The following is a 20777-nucleotide window of genomic DNA, read 5'->3' as shown; positions in this document are numbered from 1 at the left end:
TTTGTGACAACATGAATGGACCTTGAAGGCATTATGCTAAGTGAAATAAGTCAGAGAAAGATAAATATGGTATGATCTTGCTTATATGTGGAATCTAAAAAAAAAAAAACCAAGGTAGTACAGAGAACAGATTGGTCGTTGCCATAGGTGGGGGGGGGGGTGGTGCAGAAAATGGGTGAAGGGGGTCCAGAGACACAAACTTCCAGTTATAAAGTAAGTCATAGAGATGTAAAGTACAGCATGGTGACTGTAGTTAATAATACTGTTTTGCATATTTGAAAGTTGCTGAAAGAGCAAATCTTAAAAGTACTCATCACAAGAAGAATTTCTAAGTAAGTGTGAGGACAGATGTTAACTAAACTTATTGTGATGATCATTTCACAATGTATATTAATATGGAGTCACGTTGTACACCCGGAACTAATATAATGTTTTATGTCATTTATACCTCAATTAAAGGAAAAGACAAACTATTCACTAGTTTAATTTCATTATATTCCTTTTTAGCATAAGAACATTATTATGTGTAGAGATGACATTAAAACTATTTTAATAGACTTTATTTTTAGAGCAGTTTTTCATTCACTGCACAGTTGAGCAGATGATAGAGATTTAACATATATCCCCTGCACCTACACAGGCATAGCCTCTCACATTGTAAATATTCTCCACCAGAGTGATACATTTGTTGCAGTTGATGAACCTACATTGACACACTACACCCAAATTCTATAGTTTACTTGGTTCAGCTTGGTGTTGTGCATTCTAAGGGATTTGAACAAATGTATAATGACATGTATCCAATATTACAGTATCGTACACAGTAGTTTCACTGCCCTAAAAGCCCTCTGTGATCCATCTATTCATCCTTTCCTGTCATCCCTCAATCCCTGGCAACCACTCATCTTTTTACTTTGTCCATAGTTTTGCCTTCTCCAGAAAGTCATATAGTTGGAATTATATACCATCTAGCTTTTCCAGACTGGCTTCTTTCAGTTACTAATATGTATTTAAGTTATCTCTATGTCTTTTCATGACTTGATAATTCATTTCTTCTTAGCACTTAATACACTGTGTGATGTACCACAGTTTACCCATTCAAGTACCAGAGGATGTGTTGGTTGCTTCCAAGTTTTGCCAGTTCTGAGTAAAGGTGCAGTAAACATCCATATGCCGGTTTTTGTGTGGACATAAGTTTTCAGTTTCTTTGGATAAGTACCAAGGAGCACAACTGTTGAGTCTAATATAAGTGTATGTTTAGTTTTATAAGAAGCTCTCGAACATTCTCCAAAGTGGCTGTACCTTTTAGCATCCTCATCAGTAATGAAGAGAGTTCCTGTTGCTCCATATCCTCACTAGTGTTTGGTGTCAATGGCCTGGATTTTGAGCATCCTAATAAGGTGTGTAGTGTATCTTACTGTTGTTTTAATTTCATTTCCTTGATGATAACATGTAGAACATCTTTTCATATGTTTATTTGCCATCTGTATATCTTCTCTGGTGAGGTCTCTGTTAAATTCTTTGGCCTGTTTTTTAAATTGTATTGTTTGTTTCCTTGTTGAATTTAAAGAATTCTTTGTATATTTTGGATAACAGTCCTTTATCATATGTGTCTTTTGCAAATATTTTCTTCCAGTCTGTGGCTTGTCTTTTCATTCTCTTATAGTCTTTTGCAGAGAAGAATTTTTATTTCTAATGAAGTCCAGTTTATTGATTCTTCCTTTCCTTGATCATGCCTTTGGTGTTGGATCCTAAAAAGTCATTACCGGGCTTCTCTGGTGGCGCAGTGGTTGAGAGTCTGCCTGCTGATGCAGGGGACACGGGTTTGTGCCCCGATCCGGGAAGATCCCACATGCCGCGGAGCAGCTGGGCCCATGAGCCATGGCTGCTGAGCCTGCGCGTCTGGAGCCTGTGCTCCGCAACGGGAGAGGCCACAAAAGTGGGAAGCCCGCGTACCGCAAAAAAAAAAAAAAAGTCATTGCTAATCCAAGAATGTCTAGATATTCTCCCATATTCTTGAAATTTTATAGTTTTGTATTATATATATAGATGCATCATCCATTTTGAGCTGATTTTTGTGAAGGGTGGTTTTTTGTGTGTGGATATCCATTTAGTCCATCAACATTTGTCAAAAAGACTGTCTTTCTCCATTGTATTGCTTTTGCTGTTTAGTCCAAGATCAATTGAGTATATTTAGGGAAGTCTATTTCTGGACTCTCCGTTGTGTTCTATTGATCTGTTTTGTCTGTTCTTTTGTCAGTACCACAGTGCCTTGATTACTGTAACTTTATAGCAAGTTCTAAAATCAGGTAGTGTCAGTCCTTCAACTTTGTTCTTCTCCTTTAATATAGATCCTCCTCAACTTTCGATGGTATTATGTCACAACAAACCATTGTAAGTTGAAAATATTCTAAGCTGAAATGCATTTAATTCCCCTGATTTACTGAACATCGTAGCTTAGCCCAGCATACTTTAAACATCCTCAGAACACTTATTTAGCCTACAGTTGAGCAATATCATCTAACACAAAGCCTATTTTATCATGAAGTGATGAATATCTCATATAATTTATTGAATACTGTACTGAAAATGAAAATCAGTATGGTTGTAAGGGTACAGTAGTTGTAAGTTTATCAGTTTTTTTTTGTTTGTTTTGTTTTTTGGTTTTTTTCACAAAAGTTTATTCTTAAATGTACAATAGGTTCCAAGACAACACTTCATTCCAGCTATAGGTGGCAACAGATGTTACGGCAGGGAATCCAGATGTTTAATCCAGATGTTTAAACAGGAATGGAACTAAGGATCATCATTGCCTCAGGCACAAGGAACAGCTTACTTTTTGCCAGATTTCTAAATTCCACCTGTGGCCAGGGGGCTTTTCCCCGTGGCCTTTGCTTTTAGCTCCTCAAGTTTCTTTTGCTCCTCCTTCTGTTTCTGCTTGAATGCCTATCTTCCTTGTCCATCTCCTTGGCTTGCTTCTTGGGCTGCTTCAGGGGCTTCTTCTCGCCACCTTCACGGCCCGACATGGCGCCTGCCGCCCCTTCCCCAGACCCTGCCACCAGATGTGGATATAAGTTTTTTTACCATCATGATACAAACCATCTTAAGGTGGGGACCGTCTGTATTGTCTTAGGTGTTCTGGGTCTTTTGCCTCTCCTTATGAAATTTAGAATCAATTTGTCAGTATACATGAATTGGTTCCTGGAATTTTGATTGGTATTGCATTGAATCTATAGATCGGGTTGGGAATAACTGACATCTTGGAACTGTTGAGTCTTCCTATCCTTGAACATGGATCATTTCTCCATATATTTGGATTCTTGAACTCTAAACACTAATTAGAGTTTTGTAGTTTTCCTCATAGAGGTCTTGTGCATATTTTATTAAATTTTTTTGCCTAAGAATTACATTATTGGGGTGCTAATGTAAATGAAAATTGTGTTTTTAATTTCAAATTCCACTTTGTCCTTTATTGGTATATAGGAAAGCCGTTGACTTGTATCCTGCAACCTTACTATAATGACATACTAGTTTGAGTTTTTTTATTGTTGATTCTTTTAGATTTTGTGCATATATGATCATGTAATCTGTGAACAGTTTTATGTCTTCCATCCCAGTCTGCATCCTAGTCTGTATACCTTTTATTTCTTTTCTTCTCTTATTGTATTTGGTAAGACCTACATTACAATGTGAAAATGGGTGGTAAGAGGGGAAGGACATCCTTACTTGTTCCTTAGTGTGAAAGCTTTGAGTTTCTCACCATTATGATGTTAGCTGTAGGTTGTTTGAAGATACTCTTTATCAAGTTGAGGAAGTTCTCTTTTATTCCTAGTTCACTGGGAGCTTTTATCATGAGTGGTTGTTGGATATTGTCAGATGCCTTTTCTGCATCAATTTATATGATCATGTGGTTTTTCTTCTTTAGCCTATGGATGTGATAGATTATGTCAGTTGATTTTTGAATGTTGAACCAGCCTGTTATCTTGGGATAAATCCTACTTGGTCATGGTGCATAATTTTTTCCACTGTTGGATTTAATTTGCTATTATTTTGTTGAAGATTTTTGCATCTGTGTTAATGAAAATTCCTGTCCTGTAGTTCTCTTCTTCCCTTCTTCCTCCTTTCCCCTGTTTTTTTTTTTTTTTTTTTGGTCTGTGTGTTTGTGTGTGTAGTTTTGGTATTAGGGTAATTCAGGCTTCATAGAATGAGTTAGGAAGTATTTTCTGTTTCTATAGTCTGAAAGAGATTGTACAGAATTGGTATAGTACCTTCCTTAAATGTTTGTTAACATTCACTAGTGAACCCATCTGGGCCTGGTGCTTTCTGTTTTGGAAAGGTATTAATTATTGACTTAATTTCTTTAATAGATATTCAGTTTGTTTATTCCTGTGTGAGTTTGACAGGGTATGTCTTTCAAGGAATTGTTCCATTTTATTAGGTTATCAAATTGGCGGGCAGAGTTGTTCATAGTATTTCTTTACTCTTTTAATGTGCATGATACCTATAGTGATGTCCTCTGTTTCATTTCTGATACTAGTAATTTGTGTTCTCTTTGTTTTTCCTAAGTTAGCCTGGTGAGATGTATAACTTTGTTGATTTTTTTCAGAGAACCACTTTTGGTTTCTTTGATTTTCTCTAATGATTTCTTGCTTTTGGTTTCATTGATTTCTGATCTAATTTTAATTATTTCTTTACTTTTGCTTGCTTTGGATTTGTTCTCTTCTTCTTTTTCTAGTTTCCTAAGATGTGGAAGCATAGACAATTGATTTTAAATCTTCTTTTCTAATATATTCATTCAATGCTATGTTTCCCTCTAAGTGCAGCTTTCACTATAGCCCACAGATTTTGATTAGGTGTGTTGTCATTTTTATTCAGTTCCAAGTGTTTTTTAATTCTTTCTTTAAGATTTCTTTTTTGACTTAGGTGTTACTTAGAAGTGTGTTGTTTATTCTCCAAATATTTTGGAATTTTCCAACTGTTCCGTTATTGATTTCTATTTTAATTCTGTTGTGGTCTGAAGGCAGATGTTGTATGATTTCTTTTTTTTAAATTTGCTAAGGTGTGTTCTGTGGCTGAGAATGTGGTTGATCTTGGTGAGTATTCCATGTGAGCTTAAGAAGAATGAATATTCTGCTCTTGCTGGATGAAGTAGTCTGTAGATATCCATTACATCCAGTTATTTGATGGTATTACTGAGTTCAACTATGTCCTTCCTGATTTTTCGTCTGCTAGATCTGTCCATTTTTGATAGAGGGGTGTGAAGTGTTCTAATATGGTAGTGGGTTCATTTATTTCCCTTTGCAGTATTATCACTTTTGCTTTCTATTGTTAGATAAATACACCTTAAGGATTGTTGTGTTCTAATGGAGAATTGACCCCTTTATCATTGTATAATGCCTTTCTTTATCCCTGATAACTTTTGCATGCTTTGAAGTCTGCTCTGTCTGAAAATTTATATAGCTATCTCTGCTTTCTTCTTATTAGTGTTAACATAATGTATTTTTCAACATCTGTTTACTTTCAATCTATACGTACTTTTATATTTAAAGTGGGTTTCTTGTAGACAGTGTATACTTGGGTCTTGTTTTTTGATCCATTTTGGCAATTGTTGTCTTTTATTTGGTACATTTAGACCATTGATATTCAAAGTGATCATTGATACAGTTGGGTAAAATAATTTTTTTCTAACTAAAAGTTAGTAGGGCTTTACTTTTGTTTTTGAGACCACATGAATGTGTTCTATTTGCATGTGTATAAAAGTACCTTACTCTTAGCTGTCCTGGAATCAATGTTCTTTTTGTTTTTAATTTTTAAAAAATTATTTTTTGACTGCATTGCACAGCTCACAGGATCTTAGTTCCCTGACCAGGGATAGAACCTGGACCCTGGCAGTGAAGTGCCGAATCCTAACTACTGGACCACCAGGAAATTCTTCCATGTTCTTTTTTTTTTTTTTTTTTTTTCCTTTTTTGCGGTACGTGGGCCTCTCACTGTTGTGGCCTCTCCCGTTGCGGAGCACAGGCTCCGGACGCGCAGGCCCAGCGGCCATGGCCCACGGGCCCAGCCGCTCCGCGGCACGTGGGATCCTCCCGGACCGGGTCACGAACCCGCGTCCCCTGCATCGGCAGGCGGACCCTCAACCACTGCGCCACCAGGGAAGCCCCTTCCATGTTCTTTTGATGGTTGACTTTTTATTTTTTTAATGTTTATAAGTTATTTAAGTTTTAAATGGAAGCTATCTTGTGAAATCTTTTGAACTCATTTAGGAATTTCTTTACCCAGTGAATTGAGATACAGAAAATAAGGGAGTTAGAGAACTAAAGTAAAAATGAACTATCTGTGGGAATAAGAAAGGTAAGGAATATGCTTATGTACATCTCAAGGATTTGAGAAGGCCATCTTCTCTGGGAACTCATTCCCAGACAAAAGATGTCAGTTAACTGGTATAATGAAAACTTCTCCTTTTTTGTGAGCCCTGAATTAAATGTGATCTTTGTATTTTGGGAAGCAGATTAAGTATTGTGGCCTGAAAACTTAATCATTGGATATGATTTATACATTTTAGTTCCATACTCTACACTTGTTCTGTAGCCACTGAGAACTTGCATGTGGTGAATTGTGTTATGATTATCTCTTCCTGAAAAAATTATCATACATGTAAGATACAGAGTTCTGCTTTATTATGCTTTTTACATCAAAGTTTGCTCTGGCAGTTGGAAAGAAAAGTAAACCAACTTGATAGTGTTCACCAGTAATCCAGAAGTATTATAGCAGTTGTTAATATTTATGTTTTTTTATAATTTTTTGTTTTCCCAAAAGCAAATGATAAGAAAACGCTTACACACATAATACAAGATATATAATTATTAGTGCACCTATTTTGTAATATATTTGCTTCTATTTTCTTAGAAAGAGTAGGAAGAAGTGAATAGCACAGTTTCTTACACAAAGTAAATGATCAGTAAATAGTTATTCAATGAATGAATAAATGTGTGAAAAAAGTGGAGACCTTCTTAAGGATTGAAATGTGATTAGCATCTACAGTAGAAGACTAGCTTAATTGCTAATAAGCTTTTAAATCTGGAGGATTCTGTGGAAATATGTTGCATTTTTTTCCTGAAGAGTAGTATGATTGGTTTGTAGTCCTTTCTTCCAGTATCTAGTTATTGATTTTGAACAGTCGTAAGTAATTTGCTGATGATAGTTATAAAGACTTTACACAAAATACTATTCTACAACAGTTTCCTCACTTATCTTCTTAGATTTTGAGCAACAGCAACAATACAACTAGTAAAGACTGATAATATGGTAATAGTTTATTTTAATCTAAACTAATACAGACAACAATTTAGTTTCTCATCAGATACCTGATGCTTTTTCTCTACAATTAGGATTTTAGAGATACTGACAGTTTTCCTTCTAGCTATTTCTATGACTCAGGACTAGAATCTCTTCATGTTCCTATCTAGGTTTAGAAGGGTAAGAATCTTCAGCATTGTGGCATAAGAGAAGGGAATTGTGAGATGAAATTACATTTTTAGAGTTTAAAATAAAGGATGAAGGACCTGAGTTCAGTAATACAGAAATCAAGGCCCAGAATTGATATGATACAGGAAATCCTTCTTTTCCAATTCTAAAGTTATTAATATTGCCTGCATTTATTTTCCATTAGTTTTTCTATGAAAGAATAATTTTAGAAATTATTTTTAGATGAAAACAAGAAACCAGTTTATTTGATTACAACACTGGATAACACAATGGAAGATCTGTTAACACTGGAATATGTGAAGGTAAGTAGTTTGATTTATATTCTTGTTATGGTAAGCATGCTGCTGAAATATTAAAATCAAGTTTTATAAGTTTAGCAATATTTAGTTTAATCTTCATTCTGATGTGATCGCTATAACTCCTAAAAGTTTAAGATTTTTTTGTTTTGTCATCCTCTGTTAGATACTTGTGATTTATAAACACTTCACATAGCAAGATAATAAGCAGCCCACATTCTAAGTAGAAATGACCTGCAGTTTGGCTATTTCCCCCCCCATCAGGATGTCAACAAACTTTTCAGTCTTGATGGAATTTATTGTGGTATAGGATATAAGATGAGGCTTTCACTTGATTTCCCACCATTGTCTGAAGTTACCTAATTTTCCTGCTGTCAGTGACTCTATTCCTTTCCTATGGATTTATGATAACCATTTCGTCATTTATTAAGTTTTTGTGTGTACTGTGGTCTACATATGATTTAGCCCTTGTTTTCATTGACCTGTTTTTATGTAAGTGCCATGTTATTTTAATAATTACAGTACTTAATGGTAAATGAGAATTATATCACTTTTAAGACCAGTTTTTACTATTATTGATATAGATATTTTAGTGTTTTGTTGTTTATGAATTAAACAGCTTTTATATTGTAGAAATGTTCCAAATCTAAAGATACCACAGAGTATTTGATACCTGGCAGTCTGTTGCGTCAAAATTTTGTTTTAACATATAGGAAGATTTGGGAAGTATCTTACAGAGTTGTCGCTGACTAAATGATTGTCCTCTACATGTGATAATACCTAAATATCCACTCTTGATAATAAGCAAGATAGTACGTAACATTTATTGAATACTTAGCAAATTTGTTCTGGTGAAGCAGTCGTTTGTTTAAGTAATTATATATATATATATATATATATATATATATATAAATAGCTGGCAAATTATATAAATGTGTGTTAGGACCATTATGTAATTATATATATACATATGTCTTCCTATGATAATCTAACAGATTTGTTTTTTTCACTTTGTATAGGCTGAAAAGAATTTACCCATAACAATGTTGAAGGACAGCTATAACAATGTTGTGCAACTGATTAAGGTATAGGTGAATAATAATTTATTTTTTAATTAGATACTGTATTTCTAAGCAAATATATTATGAAAATTATTTTATAACCAGAACTGTAAGATCATTGAGGATAAAAATTGAATATTATAAATTGTATCCTTTATACCACAAAGAATACAGACAAATATTTGTATTACTAAAATCAGCTTTGTTCTTTAGGTGAATTTTTCCTCTTTGGATATTCATTTACATACTGAAGCACTTCTGAATACAATAAATTATTTTAATAATATCCTTCCATATTCGGAGGAAAAACCAGCCCCAGTGCATATTGCAGAGACTGAAGACAAAGGAGAGTTTATTAAAAAAATACGTATGTTTCTTTAAAATTCAACATCAAATTTTTACTAAGTAGATCAATAAATTTTGGCTCTTGCGTTATTATTATAATAGTGGCTTTAGAATTCTATTGCTAGATTAATATTTAGAAAGATTCATTATATAACAGGTTAATTTTAGAAAATAATAGTAAAGTGATTATTGCTGAAGAAAAGTGGCTTTTATTTATCTTATCATTCATTTTAGTTGAAGATTATACAGAAGTATTTAATGTAATTAAATTTCATACATTTAATATTATTTAAATTAGAAAAATAGAACTAACAAAATTTGAATAATATGAGAGTATATTTTTTAATCGGAGTGCTTTTCTAAGCAGTCAAAAGTTGCAAGTTTGATAATAATATGTATCACCCTGTAATCATTAAATCGCAAAAGATTTATGATTTTACAACTACAACTTCTTAGTTTCAAATGTTATTCTCATCTAGGAACTATTTTTGTTTTGTCTCTTTGCATTTGTTTGGCTTTGTTTTCATTGGATTTGATTTTCTTTAGCATTCCTAATTTAGTAGGTAATATATTGCTTGCTTTCAATTTGCAAATCACGTTTTCCTCTAGCATTATCATTGTTGTGATATTTCAGTTACTTTATAAGTGTAGTAAGGTAACTACTAAAAGTTTTGTCTTATGTTTTACAATATGACTTTCTTTTTGCAGCTTTAAAACTATCCAAGAATGAAGATATTATTACCTTACAGATTTTAGCAGAATTATCATGTTTACAGATCTTTATTCAAGATCAGAAACATAACATTTCAGAAATTAAGATTGAAGGTAATAAGATTTGAGGAAAAGTAAATTCAGAACTATTAAATGAAGGAAAAAGAATTTAATAATTTTTTTTTCCCTTAGGGCTTGATTCTGAGATGATTATGAGGCCATCAGTGACTGAAATAAATGCAAAGCTAAGGAATATAATTGTTCTGGATTCTGATATAGCAGCTGTATACAAAAAGGTATGAATTTGTTTCTATTCATTAACATTATTAAATATAATTGTCCTTTAAGATTGTTCATAGGTATAAATTAAACAGTCATCGGATTTTAGCAGTGTGTCTTAGTAGGTCCATGGGCTTCGAAGTTAGGCATAATTAGGTTCTTATTTTAGCCCTGCTCTTCAGTAGTTGGGTGGCCTAATCTCAGAATCTGTTTATTTGTAAAATGACGATTAAGTATCTCATAAATGAAATTAGTACAAGTGATACTGCTGGAACTTAGTTGTGGAGTGCTTTTGTGGGGGGGGGAGGGGAGTAGCAAATGCATTATTTACTCTTTATCTTTTTGCTGTTTTGAAGTATTATGAACCTTGTACTGCATTTCAGATTTCAGAGCAGAGGATATGAAGTTGATTGAATAAACGAGATTTTTTTTTTAAGTTTATTTTCATGGATACTTACTAACGTAGCATTATAATGTTAAGAGAGTCCTTGGAACTAGGTGGCTAGTGGTTGAAGGATAGGTCCTTTTGTTGTTACTGGGTGCAAGAGAGTAAGGTTCTTGGACTAGATACTGTTGTGGAGTTGGACAGGTAATTTTTAAACAGTGGAGCATCTGGGTAAGGTGGTATATTTAAAGGAGTGAAGAGAACATCAAATAGTAGGATTAGAAAAGGCTGAGGTACTTGTTGAGTCAGGAAGTCAAAGTTCAGAATGTGACAGGAAGAAAGGAAATAGATGTATAGGCTTATTAGCAAATAATACTGATGAGATACAGTGATGACCTGATTTTTATGTTAAATAAAAATTCTTATGCCTTGTATTTTCTTATTTTGGTTTGTTAGCATGAGATAACAAGAGTCCCCAAAACATCAAAGGTACATGGCTCATAGGAATAAAGAACAAGAAATTTTTCAGAAGCCATGGTTTGATTTGCTTCCATTGCTTTTATTTGAAAAATTATAGTATTAGAGCGTTTAGGAAGTAGATTGTCCATTTTATTTGTCCTATTTAGAAAGTAAAGCTAATATAAATAAATGAATCTACTACAAGTCATACAAGTAGTTAGTAATGGAACTGATATTATAACCTAAGACATTTACTTTTTTTCTCTGTAATTTTATTTTTAATGCATCTTTAAGGTTAAAAATCCAACTTAAGAAAAGCTACAAAATGAAGTTTCTCACTTGTGTCTTCTTGTCCCACCCCATTTTCCTTTCCATATTTCTTGACTTTGATTCCAATGTATATGATTTTTAAACAAACTACCTTCATAACTCTCCACATGTCAAGGAACCAAAGAGACATAATCTTTTTGCCCTGGATCAGAGCTTTGTAATTACTGTTCCATGACACACTATTGTGCCCTGAGTGGGTTTTAAGTATAATATATTGAGCCCTTCAGCTTTCTGGGCAGCTGGAGAAAGGACTAGAGTTCTCAGATTATTTGACTCTGTCCTGGAGCAGCATTCATTTATACTAGTATCATTGTACAGATACTGTTATTTACGTGTGCCATAACCTGAAAAAGATTCTAGCTGACCTGACATTCTCATGAAATAAAATATCACTGTAAATTATGAGTGTTTAAAAATTTATCCAGTTGTTAAGCTTGTTAATTCTTGGTGGTAGGTACACCAGTATTTCTAACTGTTTTATACTTTTCTGTCTTTAGTATCAGGCTAATATTGGCTTCATAAAATGAATTTGGAAGTGTTTTCTCATCTGTTTTCTGAAAGATTTATGTAGAATTGGTATATATTATGTCTTCCTTAAGTGTTTGATGGAACTCAGCAGTGAAGCTGTGTGGCTTTGAGGTTTTCTGTGGGGAAGAATTTTTAATTACTGTTTCATTTCTTTACTTGATGTAAGTCTAATCAGACTTTCTTGTTCTTCTTGAGTGAGATTTGATAATGTGGATCTTTTTTGGAATTTTTGCACATATGGTTTTGTTTCTATTGTTCTTACATATTTTTATTAAAAATTGAGATGATAACAAGCTATTATATAAATTGTATATCCTTGCTTTTTTTCCTCCTTACTCTTCATTGTAGTTTTTAACCTTATATGTTTGCATCCTTAAACAATATATTGCCCAGTTTTGTGGTATTTGGAAATATGTTTTATTTTGAAATATAGCATATACACAAAAGCAAGTAATATAACGTAAAGAACAACAGTAAAACAAATACCTTTATACCCAACCCTCAAGCCAAGTAATAGAACATACCCCAGAAGTCACCAGTATGCCCTAATTTGACTTTATTGTACTGTCTCCTTGGAGAGTTAACTATGTCTGGCTTTTTGTATTTTTAATAAATGTTACCAACTATGTATGAATCCTTATGTAACACGTTGTTTCATCTTGCACTCCCCTTTTTAAAGGACATCATATTTTATATGTATTTCTTTAGCCTTGCGTCTTATCATTCATTATATTTTTGAGGTGTATCCATGTTGACGCTTGTAGGTATAGTTCGTTCATTTTTATTACCACTGGTTATTTATTCATTGTTCTGTTGATGGATATTTGGTTTCTACTCTTTTGTTTTTATGAGTATTGCTTCTGTAACTAGTCTTGTATCAATACATGTCTCCTGATATGTTCTTGGACATATCTCATGCAAGCATTTTTCAGAGAATCTATTTCTAGTGGCATATGTACTCCCAGGAGCAGTGGAAGAGAGATCTGGTATTTCATTTCAATGCCAGTGCTTGGAATTGTCAGATATTACATTTTTTGAAGATCTGGAGTGTATGATATGGTGTTTTCAGTTTGTATTTTTCTTACCACACTAATGAAATTGCACATCTTTTCATATACTTATAGACTATTTATACTTGCTCTTCTATGAGATGCCTATTAGTTTAACTCAGGTGCAAGTAAACTTTTTCTGTGAATAGCCAGATTGTGTTTTAGGCTTTGTGGGCCATGAAGTTTTTGTTGCAACTATTCAGCCCTGCTCTTGTAGTGTGAAAGCAGTCATTTGTGTAAATGAGTGATTTGGCTGTGTTCCAGTAAAATTTTATTTTATGGATAATAAAATGTAAATTTCATATAATTTGCATATGTCACAAAATATTATTTAGATATTTTTTTAACTACTTAAAAGTATGTAAACCATTTTTACCTAATCCTGCTGTTTGTAGTTTGCTGACACCTGGTTTAATTTATCAATTTTAGAGGAAGGAATGTTTATTATTTTCTTTATTGATTTGTAGGAAATCATTTAATATTTTATACATTATTCCTTGCTTAGTTTGTGTTTCAAATAGTTATTCCCAGTTTGGTTATGATGTCTTTCGATGAACAAAAGTTATTAATTTTAATGAAGTTGAATTTATCATTCTTTTCTTTTTTGGTTTGAGAATTTTGTCTTCTAAATCATTCCATCCCCTGAATTCATAAAGTTATTCCCCTATGTGACCTTCTAAAAGTTATATAATTTTGCCTTTCACTGTTAGGTCTTTCATCCTACTTGGAATTGATTTTTCTATATAATTGAGGCTGGGGTCCAATTTCATTTTTTTTTCACACTGGGTTGTTTTTTTCCTAGTATCATTTATTTAAATAGCTATCCTTTTCTTACTTGTATACAGTACTATATCTATTAAATATTAAGTGTAGGTATATGGATAGATTTATTTCTGGGTTCTCTTTTGTGTTCCATTGGTTTACTTATCCTTGAATCAGTACCAAACATACATATAGTCCTTACTTGGTGCTGGATAGTGTTCTAAATGCTTTATAAATATTAAGTTATTTAATCTTCACAAATGTCATTTAGATCAGAATTTCATTTTCCAATATTATGGATGAAGAAACTGAAGCACATAAAGGTTTTTCTTGAGGTCACATATCTAGTAGAGCTTCATCTAACATCCTGGATGTAACAGGCATTCAGGCTCTGTAGTTTATGCTCTTAACAACTATTTTATACTGCCTTTCAATTCCAAACTGAATTATTGAGCTTAATTCTTAAGTTTTATAATTCATCTTCCATCTTGTTTGTTTTCTTTAATAATGTCTTGGCTGTTCCTGGACTTTTGCGTTTACATATATAAATATAAATTTTAGAATCTTTCACGGTCTACCAAAGGAAAAAAAACCCATTGGTATTTCGCCTTTAAAAAGCAAGCAATTCTTTCTTTCTTTCTTTCTTTCTTTTTTGGTAAAATAGCTTTATCCTCTGTCAGAACACACTTTGGGGGGAGGAGAGGAGAAGGAGGCAACACAGCCTAGGGCCACAGCTTGTTTAGAAGGGGACATGAGGTTTAAAAGCCTCGCCCCACTGGCTCGCCCAGCTGAGAAAATGTCATGGCCCTAACACCCACTTATGAATATCTCTTGTAATGTTAAAAAAAAAAAATTTCCAGGGCCCAGCTGGCTTTACTCCTGCACGGAAAGGGTTAACCTTCAAAATTTGGTATCAGGGTCCCAGGATGGGGCTGGTAAGGAGAGGCAGATTGGGAAGAAGAGGGCCCTGAAAAACAGAGAGCGACAAGCCAGTGTGTAACTGGGGCCTTCCAAAACATCCAAAACAGAGAAGGGGAAGGGTGCCTGTCAGAGACAGAAACCAGTGCTGTTCCAGGGGTTGTCTCACTCCTGCCCCCAGTGTCAAATGCTCTGGAGTGATCTGTCCTTTCAGACACCCCTGTGAGGTCCCAATATCAGGATCCATCCTTTCTTCTCAGTCCCAGCCCATTCAACTCACCACCCACCTTTTAAGGTCCTAACAGGGAGCAGCCCCCTCCCCAAGGAAGAAACGTGAGGAAAGCTGGAGGTCCTTCCTGTGAGGAGGGTATTCCGGGGGTGGGCCACTTCTGGGGTCCCCCTTCAGTCCCTGACCAGGCGGTAAATGTGGTGCTGGACGCCCCGCTCACTGGTGGAGACCTCGAAGACGTAGGTGGTGCAGAGCAGCAGTTCCTGTGTGTCTCTGTCACCACTGGAGGATGGTGGAGTTCTCCAGGACACTGTTCATCATATAGCGCTCGGGTAGCTGCCAAAGCTTGTGCAGGAAATTCACCAGGTCCTCGCACATGGGTGAGCGCAGCAGACAGTACATGAACCTCCCGTCCTCCAGCTGGGCATGCTCCGTCCCCACCTTCTCCACCACCTGCTTGCCAAAGAAGCAGACCTTCTTCTTTGGAACAGGAGGAACAGGTGAGGGTCATGTGCTCCAGGCTCTCGTACTGGCTGCTCACTAGATAGAAGCCACCAGTGCTGCTGCCGGCCCCCACCTCCTCACCACTCAGCCCCCAGGTCAGGTCCTCCCAACACTTGACCAGGTCATACAGCTCCCGCAGACCGCCCTTTTTCTTAGGGAATTTGTCGTAGATCTGCCGGACGTCCACACTCCCGAAGGGGGGGCGCTTTGGGGCTGGGGTAGTGCTGGCTGCTGTGTACAACCAGGTGCCTCTGGTAAGAGTCAGCTGCATCCAGAGGTTCCACAAAGGCCGAGAACTCCACCAGCTGCAACCGAGCAGTGCCCAGAGCCCGAGCCTGCCAGGCTGGGGCTGATGGGGCAGGTGGAGGCAAAGCAGGAGGTGAGAGGGCTTGGGGGGGCTCATACCCTGGGAGGTCAGGAGGAGTCAGTGACAAGGAGAACAGTGTCTGCGAGAATGGCTTCACATCTGGAACATTCCAGGGGGCCCAGAACCCCCCAACCAAAACTGGAAAAGCTCTGGGGCCTGAGGACCGGCGGGACCACGTTTGGCCTTCAGGGAAGGTGCTGAGATGAGCTGGGCCGAGGACATGGTGGCCATTGTCTGGAAAGCTTTGTCCTTGCAAACCTGGTCCTTGAGCTTGGACTGGATTTCCCTCGATTTCCTTCAGGCCAGAACCTGGATATGACTAGAGATCTGTTGGAAAGTTTGAGTCTTCCTTGTTCTCAGCTTGATGTAGTGGGCAATCAGTTCATTCCGACCATATATCTTGCCTTCATCAGACAGGATGATTTTCCACCAGCCACAGGGTAGGTAGATGGCCAGGGCCTCCTGGAAGCTCTGTTTGATGTCTGGACTCCATACACCCTCTGTGCCTGGGCCCCTGTCTCCCCCCACCCCCTCACTGCCGCCAGTGCCCTCCTCGCTTCCTTCCTCACTTCCTGTCCAGCCGCTGCCATCGTCCAGAGGGGCCCCAGCCTGCAGTTCCCCCATGTGGGCCTCCCAGCCTGGGGCTGGGCACAATTATTTCTTTTTTTTAAACATCTTTATTGGAGTATAATTGCTTTACAATGGTGTGTTAGTTTCTGCTTTATAACAAAGTGAATCAGCTATACATATACATAAATCCCCATATCTCCTCCCTTTTGCGTCTCCCTCCCACCCTCCTTATCCTACCCCTCTAGGTGGTCACAGAGCACCGAGCTGATCTCCCTGTGCTATGCAGCTGCTTCCCAATAGCTATCTATTTGACATTTGGTAGTGTATATATGTCCATGCCACTCTCTCACTTCATCCCAGCTTACCCTTCCCCTCCCCGTGTCCTCAAGTCCGTTCTCTACATCTGAGTCTTTATTCCTGTCCTGCCCCTACGTTCTTCAGAACCATTTTTTTTTAGATTCCATATATATGTGTTAGCATATGGTATTTGTTTTTCTCTTTCTGACTTACTTTACTCTGTATAACAGACTCTAGGTCCATCCACCTCACTACAAATAACTCAATTTCGTTTCTTTTTATGGCTGAGTAATATTCCATTGTATATATGTGCCACATCTTCTTTATCCATTCATCTGTCGATGGACACTTAGGTTGCTTCCAAGTCCTGGCTATTGTAAATAAAGCTGCAGTGAACATTGTGGTACATGACTCTTTTTGAATTATGGTTTTCTCAGGGTATATGTCCAGTAGTGGGATTGCTGGGTGGTATGGTAGTTCTATTTTAAGTTTTTTAAGGAACCTCCATACTGTCCTCCATAGTGGCTGTATCAATTTACATTCCCACCAACAGTGTAGGAGGGTTCCCTTTTCTCCACACCCTCTCCAGCATTTCTTGTTCGTAGATTTTTTGATGATGGCCATTCTGACCGGTGGCACAGTTATTTCTTAATGTTATCAACCATCCAGTGAGTTCTCATATTTCCTTGAGTGTCTCATAATTTTTTTCCTTTAGTTTGTTTAGATCAGATCCAGAGGAGGTCCATACAGTCCGTTTTGATTAATATGCCTCTCAAGTCTGTTTTAATCTATAATTTTCTATCTCTTTCTCTCCCTTGCCATTTGTTGCTATCCTATTTGTTTTGTAGAATTTTCCATCAGCTTGTGCTGATTGTGTTCTCGTGATATTTAACATGTTCCTCTATTCCCTGTATTTCCTGTAAATTGATAGTTAAACCTCATTCAGTGAGATTCAGGGTTATTTTTGGTTTTTTTTTTACAGGGGCTGGGGAGGGCAAGAATACTTCATAGTTAGTGTTGTGTATTTTCAAAGGGTGCACAGTGTCTAGCTGTCGTTGTTTTTGTAATGTTAAAAACCATTATTTCCTTAAGGATTGCAAAATGATAATATTCTGATTCAAACATTTCTTTTTTATTAAATGGGAGTTTTCACCAGTCTTTATGCTGACATCTTCAAAATTTTGGCTACTTAAAAGTTTATTCCCTGGTAGATTCTGTAGGCAGGGCTCATAGTCATAAGAATAGTACTCCATGAGTGTCTGTATGTTGCATTACATTTATATTTACAGAGTACTTTGGCTGGATTTTGATTCTTTAGCTTGCATTTTTTTTTTCTAGATGATCTTAAACATGTTATTCTGTGTCTTCTGGCCTAGTGTTCAATCACATTGCTGCTTATGATTCTGTTGACAGTTTCACTTTCTTTCTCCTAGAAGGACTTTGTAATTTTGCCTAGATATTCAGAGCTGATTGGAAGCTTTTTGTGGGCAGGAGTTGGGACAGGTGGACATCACGGTAGATGGTCAGTCAGTAATGTAGTGATTTGATGGGCTCAAAACTTGAGTATCTAAAGTTTGTTTTTTTTTTCCCCTCTCTCAGGCCAGTCATTTTCCTTTTAGAAAAGTACTATAAGTATAGGCCTGACAGTCTAGATTCAGGGAGCCAGTTGGTTGAAGAATGTGGGGACCTTACATTTCAATTTACAGATTTTTACTTAAAATACCCATTTTTTCAGTATGGTGTTTTATTTACCCCTTATCTACACCTGTTGTCTCCTAGGCCACAACCTCTGTGCACTAAACACTGTCTTATGAAAATTTCTTCTCTTCTGTTGGGCTCAAGGGGGATAGTCACAAGTCACTCATGTGACTTATGGAAGATATTGTTTTTTATTGATTAATAGTATTGGGGATATTACAGTCTACCTTCCATTGATACTTTACTGCTTTATGTAGTATCGCATATCTTAACAGTGCTATACTGTCAATTCCTACTTCTTGCCTATCACAGTATTATTGTAATATATTTTACTTTTGTGTATGCTGAAAGTCCACAATGTATACCTACCAATCGGGGTTTAGTCAGTTTTCTTTAGAGCAATTAATTTTTTATAAGAGATGTATTTACCTTTATTCTAACTATTTCCGGAACTCATTTCTTCATGTACCTTCAAAATTCTGTTATTTGTATTTCTACTCGAAGAACTTAATCATTTCTTATGATGCAAGTCTGCAGGTTATGAATTATTTCATCTTTTGGCAGGAAGGAGGCATCAGAACTGGAAAAAAAAAAGGCTTTTATTTCACCTTCATTTTCTGAGTGATATTTTTGCTAGGTGTACATAATTTCTCATCTTTATCTGACTGACTTGAGAATTTGTGTATGGTATGCTAGGTATATGAAAGTATATTTTCATATTTGTCCTGTTCAGAGTTTTCTGGATCTGTCTGAATATTTTTTATACCTTTTCAAATAGTTCTGCTTCCACCTCTCTCGCTTCCTCACCTCCTCTTCCTCCTCCGCCTCCTCCCTATTCTTCTCCCTCTTGGGTTCCAAAAATTCTTATTAGATTCCTGTTAGATATTGTCCCATAACCTTTGGATCCTCTGTTCCACTCTTCCCATTCTTTTCTCATTATGTTTCGCTTGTGTAATTTCTTTTGACCTATTTTTAAGTTCACTGATTTTGTCCTTGGCTCCGTTGAATATGCTAATAAACCCATTGAAAGTATTCTTCATCTATTACCATGTTTTTTTAATCTTTAATATTTCCCTTTGAGTCTTTTCCATTTTCCATTTCTCTGCTCATATTCTTCAGTCTGTTCATTCATATTTTCCACGTTTTCCGCTAGAAGCACTTACCTTAGTAATCATAATAATTCAAAATCCACCGGCTGAAAGTTCCAACATCTATGTTATAAGCAAGTCTGATTCTGTTGATTGCTTTGTCATTTATTTTCTTCTTGCTTTTTGGGTTGTTTCATAACTAATGATTGACTGTCAGACATCATATATAGGATAATAGAGACAGAAGTGAATAGTATTTATGTCTGAAAGTGAGTGTGCCTCCTTTTTCTGCTAGTCTATTAACATGAGGGATTGAATCCAGTTAATGGAGAGCTGAACTGGGTTTGAGTTTTCTTGTTTAATATGATTCCCTTCAATATACCACTGCCTCACATTCCTTCAGCTATGTGGGGGATTTTTTGTTGGAGTGCTGCTTCATACTATGCTGTTGACTTTTCCTCTACTCTTGTACCTCAGAAAGTTCTCTTTCCATACTCTTGGCTCTTTCCTTGATGTTTAGAGTCTACTGCTGCTTTTTCGTAGAGCTTGCCATCTTGATGGTATTTGGGGGTGGCGGTAGAGTGGGAAGATGTTTTAGGTAGGCTTGTCATTTGTCCTAGTTCACGTTCAGTCTAGCCAGATCTGTTTCTCCAGGTCTCAGAAACGGGGCATTCTTGGTGATCCTGTCCATCCCTCCCATGGCATTTGACTCAGATCTTTGGTAGCTCCTGTATGGGAGAGTATGCCTTCCTGCTCCAGTAGAAGATGCTCTATAATGGGTCCCAGAACGGTTTCTTTCCCCGAGTGTAGAGGGAGTTTTATCTTTTCCTCTAGGGTATGGTATCTTCACCTGTGCTCTGAGGGCAACAAGGTTACTGCCTGTCTGCTAGTTTCTTAAGGCTTCTGTTCTAAGAGAAATAATCCGATGGAACTTTGGGCCTTTTCTAGAGTGGAGGCTTCTCCTCTCTTTGAGGGTTGTACCAAGGAAAGCTTCCTCTGGTATTCCACTCTGGCCCCAGTCTCTCAGGAGCTCCCAGCAGAAAGCACACAATGAAGTGCTTGCAACTAAGTGTGAGCTCCTCTTGTGTCTGTGACTCCCAGGGATTCTGTATATCACATTATAAGTTCATAGTCAACCTTTACCATTTTATCTGACTTCTTACTTAGCTTGTATGGTATCTGACAGCTCTTTTCTTCTGCCCCTTACCACAGGTGAGCTGGTGCTTAAGGTTCTCTCTTGAAGGTACCTTTTTTCTTTAGATTTTAGGCTGCTTAGTTGGCTTGTGACCTCAGATTTCTAATGGTTTTAAGAAAAGTTATGATTTTGTAGTTTATCTGTTTTTGTTTTTTTGTTCTTAAGGTTTGGAGTAACTGTCTCTCCAGCATTCTACATCCTAGGCAGAAGCAGAATTC

At 36.4% G+C, this 20777-nt stretch overlaps 1 protein-coding gene and 2 pseudogenes across 5 annotated transcripts in view; 1 reads left to right on the top strand and 2 right to left on the bottom strand.

Annotated features, from left to right (window-relative positions):
- Positions 1 to 20777, top strand: part of VPS13A (vacuolar protein sorting 13 homolog A) — a 241445-nt gene that overhangs the window by 96643 nt on the left and 124025 nt on the right. For all 5 annotated transcript variants that reach the window (XM_060014602.1, XM_060014599.1, XM_060014598.1 and 2 more), the window contains exons 27-31: positions 7711 to 7790; positions 8804 to 8869; positions 9059 to 9212; positions 9899 to 10015; positions 10094 to 10197. In XM_060014602.1, coding sequence (XP_059870585.1) covers positions 7711 to 7790; positions 8804 to 8869; positions 9059 to 9212; positions 9899 to 10015; positions 10094 to 10197 — 521 coding nt within the window. The remainder of the gene's footprint in view (positions 1 to 7710; positions 7791 to 8803; positions 8870 to 9058; positions 9213 to 9898; positions 10016 to 10093; positions 10198 to 20777) is intronic.
- Positions 2833 to 3026, bottom strand: LOC132426620 (translation machinery-associated protein 7-like; annotated as a pseudogene).
- On the bottom strand, positions 14963 to 16338 carry LOC132426619 (transcriptional enhancer factor TEF-4 pseudogene; annotated as a pseudogene).

This window comes from Delphinus delphis, chromosome 6 (assembly GCF_949987515.2).
Source record: "Delphinus delphis chromosome 6, mDelDel1.2, whole genome shotgun sequence".
Lineage (NCBI taxonomy): Eukaryota > Metazoa > Chordata > Mammalia > Artiodactyla > Delphinidae > Delphinus > Delphinus delphis.
This window is presented reverse-complemented; position numbering and strand designations above follow the sequence as displayed.